The sequence below is a fragment of the Muscardinus avellanarius genome (genome assembly GCF_963383645.1).
Source record: "Muscardinus avellanarius genome assembly, chromosome: 2".
NCBI lineage: Eukaryota > Metazoa > Chordata > Mammalia > Rodentia > Gliridae > Muscardinus > Muscardinus avellanarius.
The window spans coordinates 155,835,355-155,848,334 of NC_137787.1; the positions used below are offsets into that span (position 1 = coordinate 155,835,355).

The window sequence follows — 12,980 nt, forward strand, 5'->3', positions numbered from 1 at the left end:
TTTTTTTTCTTTTAACAATTTTTTTATTGAACATAAATAGTATACATTTAAACTATATTTGGTGCCCTCTCCCCCCCGCCCCCGTTTTCCCTTCCCCCCTCCCACCAATGGTTGTCCAGGTTAACCATGTCTTATTCATAATTTTACACATGTTCAGGTGTAGACCCTCATTAATCAAGATCGGCCTTTCTCCTCTCCTATCTTTCCATTAAAACTTAGCTAGTATTTCCCCTCTAATATCTGGAGTCCCACTGGTATCCTTTGTGTTTTCTAGTTTGGGCATATTAGAGGAAACATGTGTATCTTCTTCTGTGCTTGGCTGATCTCACTTAACATGATGCTCTCCAGGGCTTTCCATCTTCTTGCAAATGATATAATTTTGTTCTTCTTTATGGCTGAATAGAATTCCATTGTGTGTATTTCCCAGTTTTGCTATCCATTCATCTGTTGATGGTGATCTGGGTTGGTTCCATATTTTGGCTATTACAAATTGTGCTGCTATGAACATAGGTATGCATATGTTGCTGTATTTCTCTGAATTCAACCCCTTTGGAAAGATACCCAGGAGTGGTATAGCTGGATCATATGGTGGATCTATTCCCACCTTTCTTAGGAATCTCCACACAGATCTCCATAGTGGCTGAACTAGTCTGCACTCCCACCAACAGTGTAAAAGAGTTCCTCTTTCCCCACATCCTCGCCAGCATTTGTTGTTGTTTGATTTCTTTATGCTTGCCACTTTGACTGGGGTTAGATGGAATCTCAGTGTAGTTTTGATTTGCATCTCCCTGATGGCCAGTGATGAAGAACATCTTTTCATGTATCTATTGGCCCTTTGTATCTCTTCTATTGTGAAGTGTCTATTTAGGTCATTTGCCCATTTCTTGATTGGGTTGTTTATTTTCCTAGTGTAGAGTCTTTTGAGCTCTTTGTATATTCTGGATATTAGCCCCCTATCAGAATGGCGGCTGGTAAAGATCCTTTCCCATTCTGTGGCTTCCTATTTAGGTTATTGAGTTTCCTTTGATGAGAAGAAACTTTTTAGTTTGATGTTATCCCACTTGTTTATTCTTGCTTTAATTTCCTGAGCTTTGGAGGTTTTGTTGAGAAAGTTACTGCCTGTGCCAATATGTTGTAGTGTTGAACCTATGCTCTCCTCTACTAACTTCACAGTCTCAGGTCTAATTTCTAAGTCTTTGATCCATCTTGAGTTGATTCCTGTGTTTGGTGAGATGTAGGGGTTTAGATTCATCTTTTTACAAATGGTTAGCCAGTTCTCCCAGCACTTGTTGAAAAGGCTGTCTTTTCTCCAGAGTATGTGTTTGGCCCCTTTGTCAAAGATTAATTAACTAAAGATGTGTGGGTTTGTTTCTGTATCTTCTATTCTAATCCACTGGTCAGTATATCTGTTTTTGTGCCAGTACCATGCTGTTTTTACTACTATTGCTCTATAGTATAGTTTGAAGTCTGGGATTGTAATGCCTCCTGCATGTTTCTTATTATTGAGAATTGCTTTGGCCATTCTAGGTCTTTTCTTTCTCCATATGAAGTTCATGATTGATTTTTCTAGGTCTCTGAAGAATGTCACTGGTATTTTAATGGGAATTGCATTAAACCTATAGATCAGTTTTGGCAGAATGGCCATTTTGATGATATTTATTCTGTCTATCCATGAGCACGGGAGATCTTTCCATCTTCCAAGGTCTTCTTCAATTTCTTTCTTTAATGTTTTATAGTTTTTGTTGTACAGGTCTTTTACATCTTGGGTTAGGTTTATTCCTAGGTATTTTATTGGTTTTGAGGTTATAGTGAATGGAATTGTTTTCTTTGTTTCTTTCATTGTGGATTCGTTGTTGGCATAAAGAAAAGCCACTGATTTCTTTAGGTTGATTTTGTAACCTGCTACTTTGCTGAATTTGTCAATTAGCTCCAGAAGTCTTTTGGTTGAGTTCTTTGGGTCTTCCAGATAAAGTATCATGTCATCTGCGAATAAGGATAATTTTAATTCCTCTCTTCCTATGTGAATTCCTTTGATTTCCTTCTCTTGTCTGATTTCTGCAGCAAAAGTCTCAAGGACTATATTGAAAAGGAGTGGTGATAGTGGGCATCCTTGTCTTGTTCCTGACTGTAGCGGAAATTCTTGCAGTTTTTCCCCATTCAATATAATGTTGGCTTTGGGTTTGCAGTATATTGCCTTAATGATGTTGAAGTACTTTCCTTCTATCCCAATTTTTTGCAGTGTTTTTAACATAAATGGGTGTTGGATTTTGTCGAATGCTTTTTCAGCATCTATTGCTATGATGATGTGGTTTTTGTTCTTGGTTCTATTTATGTGGTGAATAACATGTATTGATTTGCTTATGTTGGTATTATTCTCTTGATATAGTTTTGAATGTGTATAGCTAATATTTTGTTGAGATCCACTCTCATCTTAAAATCGACTTTTTAAGATTCTATATATGAGTGAAGTAATGTGGTTCTTTTTCTTTCTGTGCTTATTTCACTTAACATAATGACCTCTACTTCTGTGTTACAAATGACAGGACTTAACCCTTAATGGTCAGATATTATTCTGTTAAACACTAATATATATTGGGAAAACTCTTCAGGTCTTTGCTTTTAGAAAACTTGATGGTTACTTAGGTGTCTGTGTCTGTGTATTTTAGTCAGATCTTTTATGCTGGTGTGAGTACGGAGAGGATATGTATCTGGGGTTGTCAATGCTTTGGCCTGAACATGCTTGTCAAGGGTACTGAGCACTACCAGAGGTTTTTGAGTTGGCCATCTACCTTCTGTGCTAAAATTGTAGGGTTCTCCAGGAAAACAAACAGTAGGATACAAATAGATATGCAGAAGCAGCCTTATTATTAGGGATGAGCTCAGCTGATATCATCTGCCAGGGCCAGGATAGCTCGTGGTTCCAGTCCAAACCAAAGACCTGATGTTTGAGGGTAGGATGCATAGCTCCAACAGAGAATTTGCCTTTCCTATATTTCTGTTCCATTAATTGTGCCTTTAACAGGTGATGCCCATTAGTAATGATGGTCTTTATTCAGTCTATTGATTCCAATGCTAATATCTTCCAGAAACACGCTCACAGATATACCCAGAAATTACGTCTTACCAGTGTTCTTGGATAGCTCTTATCCAAGTCAAGTTGACACATAAAACTTACAATCCTACTCACTAATCCAAAGGAAAGCTATTTTTGTGTGTGTGTAATTTGGAAATATGAAATTATACCTCCACGTCTGTCTGTCTATAAAGGTCATTGCTATAGCTAGGCATGGGGGTGAATACCTGTAATCCCTTTGAAGGCAGCCTCAGCAACTTAGTGAGACTCTGCTATAGTTTTCTATTACAATTGTTAAAACTATAAAATTTAAAATTCTAATTACACCTTTAACCTTTGTTGAAGGGGCCTATGTCAGGGAAACCTCCAACAGAAAATGGCACTCTTCTCTTTCACGTGAGTTTTGCTTTTCACAACTATGGATACTTCTATCCAGGGCTGCTCAGAACCAGCTCCTGTCACCAGGGAGAGGGAGGCGGCTGACCAGCCAGAGGGCAGCTGCTCTGTCCCTGTCTTGCTGCTTCAAGGTTGTCCTTCAGCTTCTGCAGACAGATGCTCTGGGGCCTTACTACTCCGTTGCTGGACTCCCCTACCTTTCTCTGCCCCTGGGAGTCTGTGTTATTGTCACTTGACTTGCTTGGCTTCTCCCCTGTGGCTGCTTCCCAGCCCGAGTATCCTTGGTGTTTACCTATATCTGGCAGGTCTAAACTCTCTGGTTGAATTTTTCTTTCCGAAAAGCCCAAGTCTTTGCAAAATCACATTAAGAACAGATAGAATTCTTTCATTTAACTTTTCTAATCAAAACAATTCTGCTTTGCTGTTATGGCCTCTGACTGCTCAAATTTGTAAAATGTCTTTCACCTTTCTTGATTTTTAAGATTTGTTTTCAAGAAAACAGGAATTGCAGCTGGAGGGCAGAATGAACACTTTAGCAATACACAGAGGAACAAATTTATTCCTCTGTTGGCTACGGATAGCACTTGTTCCCCAATGTCTATAAACCGAGCCTGGTTCATAGTTCTAATTAATTAATTTTATTAACTTAGAGCTGAAAGGAGGTGGCAACTTAAACAAGGAAATAAAAAGCAGTAGACCTCATCAGACTAGTTCCATATAACTGCTTTTTATCTCAAAGTAAAAGAGCAGTCACTTACTTATTACATGTAATAAAGCAAAGAGATGCCTAGACAGAATGTATAGCACAGTCTATCTGGAGCTTAACATATTCTCCAAAGAATATGTTAATGAGAAAGAAGAAAGCAAATTTTTTTTCTTTTAGTGCAAATAGCAAGTTTATTTTCTTTGATATGGAATTAACAAAGGAATGATGCTGAAGTGAGGTACAATTGCAACATTTACATAAGAAAACTTTCCTTGAAGTACTGATTCAGATCATTGTTAAGTTATTGATTGTCAGATCAAAGACAGTGAAACTCAAAGTTTATTCACAGAAAAAAAATTCATGACCTGGGAAGTTTCAAAATGGCAATTTTATTCTACAGTCATTATTACGGGGGAGGAAATGTTCTCTTGGCTAAGACTAAGCATTGGAATATGGTGTATATGTGCTTTATACAAAAGCACATGCATTTTGCAGAGATAGTGTGTGCATTCCTATTGTATCCCTTTTGAAAATGCGCTCATTAGTCTCAGTGTCCTCGACAGGGTCAAGTTGATATGAATCCAACAAGCATGATAAAGAGCTCACTGGACATTTCCTTACAGCTTTGACATATTCAGTTAATATGCTTATGATGCTATATTGGAGAAACCTAGGCCTATATAAATAATACACACAGACAATACATGGATATGTAGCAAGCCTTCAGGTCGGTGATTTGACATTCATTAATGTTGAAATAGTAAAGTAAAAATTGCAGTGACTTAGAAAGTTGGTATTTCTTTAAGGACACATTGCTGAACACATGGCCACCTACCTGCTCTCTACAGCAGTATGTATAATTTAACCACCAAATTTAGAGCAGATGAATACTGGGAAACAAAAAAGGCATTAAAGCCCATTATAATTTTGAATAAGCCAAAACTTCAAGTACGTAGAAAAAGCATCTCAATCACATATTTTGCTTTGTTTTTCTAATATATACCATAATTTAAAACTATATAAAGTGACTTATATGAAAGCAATTTTTCAAGTGTCATAGCTTAGAGCATGGCTTTATATTTGGCTTAATCACTTTTTTTTTTTTTTCCAGTCTAATTTATAAAGCTCGTAATCTTGCCAGCAGGGCTTCGACTTCAGGAACCGATTCGCTTTTAGAAACAGAGCCAAGAAGTTCCATTTCCTTTTTTCTGTTGCTTTCCACATTACAGGCTTCCTTCTTCTCTACTGCCTTGATCCTCCCTGTAGACGTATGAGTGTCTAGATTATAATTAAGCTCCTTGGTGACTGGAGTCCTTGTGGAGTTGCAATTGATACTGTAGTGTGAACGTGACCCTTCTGTCAACTGCACTTTCTGATTTTCTGCAGTAAGGAAGAGAGAAATTTAAAACTCGTTATAGTGAGAGCCAAGAATGTGCACATAAAACATAAATTTAAAATAATTATTTTTAATGAGCACACCCTCTTCTGTAAGACTAAAAAAAAAAAAAATCCAAAAGATAGATTTAAAATAAACACATGGAGGTTAAAAAAACTAAAACACAATAGAAAACCATTTTGTTAGCACTAATGCTTATTTTTTTCTTCTTCTTTTAGGCCTGAAATGCCTGTCACTAAGTATCACCAGGTTTCAGTCCCATATATTATTGAGGTTTCAACCAAAACACTAGTTGAATGGAGAGGCCTCCCGCAACCATTCATCTAATATCATAGCTACCCTTTTCATTGCTCTGTCCCCTCACCTTTTCTTTCTTTCTTTGGTGGTACTGGGGTTCCTGGAAACCCTTCTACCTCCGGGCTACACTCCCAAACCTATTTTATATTATTTTTATTTGGAAACGGGGTCTCTTAAGCCAGCTTGGCTGGCTTCGAACCTGAGCAATCCTCCTGTCTCCGCCTCCCAAGCGCGGGGATTATAAGCGTGCACCACCACGCCTGGCTTGTTCCCTCACCTTTTATTTCACCCAACTCATGACCACCAAATGCATCATACTTGTTTACTTGTCCAATATTGTCTCTTTACTTGAATATATGCTCCAAGATGCCAGAAACATTCTTTGGAATATTGCCTTAGTTTTAGTGCCTCAAATGGTCCTGGTACAAAGTAAATGCTCTATAAATACATATTGGGTAAGAATTATCTGCACACATGAATAATGCTTTTTATTTAATAACTCCAAGGAAGAAAGTTTCTATTAAGAATTTAAGTCTCAAAGAAGAACAAAGCTAGAAGATGTATGTTTTCTGATTTCAAACCATATAAAGCTACAATAATTGAAACAGTGTAGTACTGTTCTAAAGGCAGATATATAAACCATTGGAGCTAAATAAAAGCCTAGAGATAAATTCTTCCCTATATTGTCAAGTTATTTTTGACACGGTTTCCATGAACATTTGGTGGAGGAAATACTAGTCTTTTAACTAAATATTGTTGAAAAATAATAATAAATGAAAAAGAATAAAATTGGACCCTTACCTAACACATATACAAATATTAACTCAAAATAGATAAAAGACCTAAATATAAATCTTAATACTATAAGCTTTTAGAAGAAAATCTGGGTCATAAAACCTCACAACATTGAAATTGGAAGTGATTTCTTGGATATGATTTCAATGGCACAGGCAACAAAAGAGTAAATAAACTCCCTAAAAAATAAAAAAAAAATATTGTATATCCAAAGACAATGTAAACAGAGTTAAAAGTTACTGATCCTCTTCCAAGAGTTCCTCCTATGACCCATTTCTCCCTAACTCTCACATATTAGGGAAAGCATCTGATTTCTTATTTTTTGTGCCTGACTAATCTCTATCTAGAGTCCATATTCCATATCAGGATAGATTTTTTCTGAAAAATAAATAAATAAATGTATGATAGTTTCACCTAAAAAAAAAAAGAAAAAAATATTCTCTGGTAAGAAAGAAAGCAAAAAGAAATATTGAAATGTTATCTTTAAGTCATCAAAAGTTTGGTACCAGACAAATGAAACTGTTATGTGAGATTATCAATGTTAATATTGTATAAATTGCTATAATACTAGATGTCAACCAGTAAGCCAAGCGTGGGAAGGAGGGATGGGGAGGGAATGGGGTGGGGATCGTGGTAGGGGCTAACTGGGCGAGATGTGCATGTATGTCTACAAAAGTATTTTCTTTATACCACTATGATGTATGAATACATTGCACCAATAAAAAATAAATTAAAAAAAAAAGAATTTAAGTCAAGCCTGGTGTGTTGGTGCATGCTTATAATCCCAGCATTTGGGAGGCTGAGACAGGAGTATCGTGGTTCAGGGACAGCCTCAGCTACTTAGTGAGGCCCTTTGCAATTCGTTGAGTCTCTCTTTCAAAATAAAGATAAAAAATAGGGCTGGGGGTGTAGCTCAGAGGTAGAATGCCCCTGGGTTCCACCCCTAGTACCACAAAATAAACAAACAAAAGAATTTTAAGTCAGTAACTTCCCTTAAAAGAAATCAAACTTGGCAGGGAAACTGTTAAAAGTTCCTGGCAAATCAGAATTATATCATCATTTGTCAAGTATATGTACATCTATACATACATGTACACATCATACTTGGTAAATGATGATGATCCCGACTCATCAAGGAACTAAGGAGAGAATGCCAATAGCTAATGATCAAGTAGCTTGCCTGATGGACTTTCTCATAGACACCTAGATTTTCATTTAATTAACCATTCTCACAGTGCACACCCTTCTGGGTGAGCTCTCTTGTAGAACTCAACCTCTTAGAAAGCAGATAGATACCCCCAATATTCACGTAACCTTGAACAGGGCTTGGAAATGGCTTCAACAAACTTGACATGACATTTAAAGTTTTTTGGTTATTCGCTGAGAGATGTTCCATTATCCCAATAGTAATGACTTTGGAGCACAAGCAGTCACTCATGACAGTGTGTTTTATGTGAGTGCTGAAAATTCCAACCGAAAACAGCTTGTACATTAAAAGGTGGCTGCTGAAGATATTTACTGCACTGTCATTTCCTGACCAGGGGCTTCCAGTGATGGATGAGTATTTTACACAGTTTCTTGGACAGTCTCAACAAATTTTAGAAGTATGATCACCTTTTAGCTGTTGGAAGAAAATACACTTCCTTATCACTTTCTCTATCAAGTGGGCAATTGTTACTCAAAAATCAAAACTTAACAGAGCAGTGATTTTCTCTTAGAATAGTTTGTGTGTCATAGCTTATAATACACATGCAGTGTTTACAGGAAAAAGCACAGTAAATATGGCAGTTCCCATGAGCACATACATTCATTTTTTCCTAGCACACGCCTTCCTGTCCCAATGAGTATTAGAAAAGTGCATTTGTGGGTAAGTGCACAGTTTGTCAGCTTATGGCTGCCTCCCTCCAAATGTTCCTATCATTTCCATCATTTCATTTCTTGTAAACTACTCCTTCATGGTATCTCCAGTTTATTCTGCTACCGGGCAACTCCAGTTAAATGTTTCATGGCAGAGAAGAGATTAGGTTGTCTAAATTATGGATCTGGAATATGAAAAAAAATATATGTATGTTTAAAGTCCCGTAACTTCTACGGTTATATAGTACCCAGCTTGATTCCATGTGAGGCAGGGTGAAAAGAATATGGGATTTTAAGGTAAACCTGAGATGAAAACCAAATCTTAATGCGTAACTCAGCCCCTTTGATTCTCAGAGTCTAATAATCAATCTCAAAGGGTAGCTTTGAGGATCAAAGAAAATAATGTGGAGGGCACCTACACAGCAATCGCTTTTCATTTCTCCTTCCCAAGCGTTCTAAGGGAGGTATCTCCCACTCAACACTTAGGTTTATTCATAGTCTCTGACTCTCTAGAGACTACTGTGTCAGCAAGGGCTGACACCATTTTGTGAATAGCTTGTGTTTATGTAGCACCTTTACTTATAAAGCATTTATTTGAGGGGTGAAAGCAAAAGAAGGTAAAGACCATTGTTTAGATTCAGTTACTAAGTCAGTGGCAGAAGTTGTCTTTAGAAATACTGAGGTTGTCCTAAAGAAATCTGAGAAGCTTTTTGCCAAAGTAAAATGCTAAGTAACTCAAAACCAAGTTTCATAATAATGCTCTCCTGTATTTACACTCTGAAATGCTTCCTGACACACTGAATCCTCAGTAACTCTGTAAAGCAGGTAGTCTACCTATGTCTACTACCTCACCACAGCAGGTCCAAGGTCACATTGTCTTCATCTCCTAGTCTCTCAAATTCATGATTATGAATTTAGAGTGAGACTTTAACCCCACATTTCTCCAGTCCTTTCATTCTCCCAGACAACTGTTTTATACCTTCTTTTTACAAACCTCTAAGATGTCCTCTTGCACTCTCATTTAACTCATTCAGAGCACCAATCAAAAGAGAATGAGCACAGCTGCTCCTCCCAACCCCCACATATCACACACATCCATTCCCTCTCTTCCATTAGGGTGGGGCAAGCTTCTGTGCTCCCCTCTGAGGACCACCCCTCACACAAAGGCTGCCCTCTTCTACTGTAGCATCCCTCTGGAAGCCATGCCCTCCTTATTGCATTTAAAGGTTTCCCTCACCCTGCAATCAGTCCCCTCAGCAGACAGGTATCTTGTGATAGCCCTGCTCAAGAGAAAGAGAAAGTGAAAGAGAAAGAGAAAGAGAAAGAGAGGGAGGAAGGGAGGGAGACATAGGGAGGGCGGAGAGAGAGACAGACAGACAGACACTTTCTCTACTTCTTACACCAGCTACAACCTCAGTTCTTGTCTCCCTTTAGAGCAAAACATCTTGAAAGAATTTGCTGTGCTTACTATCTGAAACCCTCATCCCATTTTTCTCCCGAACCCATTATCATCATGCTTTGGTCCACTTTACTCTTTTCAAACAGTTCTAGTTATGGTTGTTAATGAATTACGTTTTGCCAAAACCAAGGACTGTGTGTCTATTTGTACATATTAGGCCTATGCCAGATCCAAGGATGAAATGCCTAGCACAGGCTGAGTTGCTCTTTTTGGTGCATGGTCTTTGAACTTGGCTGGAGCACTGGGTGAATAACAATGGGTGGGCCTCTGCAAGCTACAGCATTCTACCCTTTGAGCAGCTCAGAATAGCCCTGGGGTTGCTTTAGGGACAAAATGATGAGAGAATAACTATGATGGTACTTAACTCCTCTGTGGCTTCACGTGGAGAATCTTTCATGAGGAGCAACAGATGATATAAAAAAGACAGGCCTTTCTAGAGACCACTGAAGAAATAAAAAGAACAATGCGTAAGGCTTTTTTACAGGATGAGCCTAAGCTCTGTTGGAAGTTCTTAGATAACATCTTTTAACTCCAGGACTCATATTCCTTTCTAAACATCCTCAATCCTGGCCCTCAGCTTCATTTTGATTTGTCCCCATCCATAGGAGACCAAAAGTGTAGAGTGGAGGGAGTCTTAAAGCAGATAAGTGAAACTGGGTGGGAAGAGTCACTTTATCCCACTGTAACTCGAAAAAATGATTACAGGTATAGAGAAAGCTCCCAAAGTGAAAAGTTCACTTTAATATACAATCTTACAGCATTGGTTCAAAAACAGTCTTTTTGACAATACTATGATGTTTGTTATTGGTGACTTTGTGTAGACTGAACTGGAAGTCTAAATTCTCTGCAAAACCATGCACTATTTCTAAATGGTTGACTTCCAAATCAAAGAGAAGACAGTGTGTGGGATGGAGCTCTACAAGATGTTGAGAGGCATCAATACACTGCATTAAGATGTATGAAAGCTCTTACTTTACACCTTAGAGAGTAACAAATATAAGATGACATAAAAAGTAAAGCTGGGGTGCAAATGAAAAGAGAAGCATTTCTATTTCTCCTCAACTCCTTACCAATAATATTAATGAAAAATAAAAATATTAAAGTAAAATAGGATGATCCCTTAATTGTCTAAATGGAATATGTTTGTACTATTTTATGAATCCAATTGTAGGCGTTTTGCTTTTTTCTTTAAGGTATTACAGTTGATGTCTTTGTATGATATATCGAGGATGACTTCCAATATCCAGGGCCACTGGTGCCTATGGTACAGCTAGGCTATGCTTAGAACCAAACGGTAAGGAAATCCTATCCACGCATCTTGTATCCGTGTTTCTCTGGAAATGAACAGGATGAGAATACATGCTATTTTCTTTTAAGATGGGAAGACTCACTTATTTCAGTTTAATTTTTCATATGATTCTTACTGTCAAGATTGAATCTGGAGCTTAACCCTAGCTCCCCACCCCCTTCTGAAACAGAAGGAAAAGTTAAAAAACTGTTGGGATGTTGAGCCACTCTTAAGTGAAGAGACCCCATTGAACTTAAAAATAAAGGCTGTAAACTACATGCCCAGTGTTGTGTCCCAGGACATGACCTTTGTTAGAGATTTGGATGAGAAAGCTCAAAAAAAAAAAAAAAAACCCTCCACCATCCTGAAAAAAAAAATTCCATTGTTTTTTGAGAAGCACAAAAGATGCAGGAAAGTAGGAAAGATGCTGGCAAAAATGAAATATAAATATGTAACTTGGCATCCAAATGAGGAAATGCTGCAGCCAGTAGTTGTGCTTCTTGAGGTCAGATAGCAGGGCCGGGGCCCTTGGGGGAAGTTCTCCACTGCAGGTGCCTCAGCCCTGGTTCAGAAAGAGGCGTTCTTCTCTTTAAGTCAGTATCGATCCCTCAGCACCTTGTGGTTTTAATGGGCACTGGCTTCTTAGAAGTGCCAACTCTCAGATGAAAAATAAAATCGAGCTCCTGCCTTTTGTGGTCAATGGTGAGCCTGTGGCAGCCTTGACAGGAGGAAGGATCTAGAGCTCTAGTGTCCTAAAGTGACTGCCTCTCTTCAGTCGTCCTGAAATTTGGTCTGTCTCTATAATTCTTTACCTTTTGCTCTTTACTATTACTTTGACCTACTAAATAGCTGTTTTGTTTCACCCTAGCAATGGCTTTACTTTGGTGAAAGACAAAAATATCCCATAAATATAACGTTTAAAGTACCACTGGGTCTACATGATAGTAAAGTGTACGGCAAATATATGTTTTTAATCTATGCAAGAGCTGAAGTTAGTGCTGGCCGCCCGCAGCCCACATCCCCACGGCTTTCCTTACTGTTGATTTACTGAAGCTATAAATAATTGTCATCCCTGGGTTTCATTTTGCTGGTTATTTTATCTTACATATTGAAAATATATAAAGATGATAAAAAGGGCATTTTGTATATGGTTAAAATTTTTTAGGGTGCCAAGAAATTCTTACTAAAATCATTTATGTAAAAAACACAACTAAACAAAACAATCCCCTATTCAAACAGAATAGACTAAGGAGATGATAAAAGTTATCTTTGGATAGGAGAGGACTGACAATTAAGCTAGACCATTCTCTTCAGAAACTTTTACACACACTTCTATTTAGAGTTTTTCTCCACCACTCACTATCTTTTAAAAGCTTGAAGCCGGGTGTGGTAGCGCACGCTTGTAATCCCCGTGCTTGGGAGGCAGAGACAGGAGGATCGCGCAGGTTCGAAGCCAGCTGTGCTGGCTTAAGAGACCCTGTTTCCAAAAAATAAAAATAAAAATAGGTCTGGGAGTGTAGCCCGGAGGTAGAAGGGCTTCCAGGAACCCCAGTACCACCAAAAAAAAAAAAAAAAAAAAAAAAAAAAAATTAAAAAAAATAAAAAGAAAAGAAAGAAATGAAAAAAAAAAAAAAAAAAGGAAAAAAGGCTTGAAGACAGCACTGCCATTTTGCCTTTTCCTCTGCTGGATTCTCCCAATTGAGTGCAGGAAGG

General features: G+C 37.9%; 1 protein-coding gene across 4 annotated transcripts in view; it reads right to left on the reverse strand.

Moving 5' to 3' along the window:
- Nucleotides 1–5,292: 5,292 nt before the first annotated feature.
- DIAPH3 (diaphanous related formin 3) overlaps nt 5,293–12,980 on the reverse strand; it is a gene marked incomplete at both ends in the record, with an annotated part of 500,946 nt that continues 493,258 nt past the window's right edge. For all 4 annotated transcript variants that reach the window (XM_080719970.1, XM_080719969.1, XM_080719968.1 and 1 more), the window contains one exon: nt 5,293–5,555. In XM_080719970.1, the coding sequence (XP_080576096.1) occupies nt 5,293–5,555 (263 nt within the window). The remainder of the gene's footprint in view (nt 5,556–12,980) is intronic.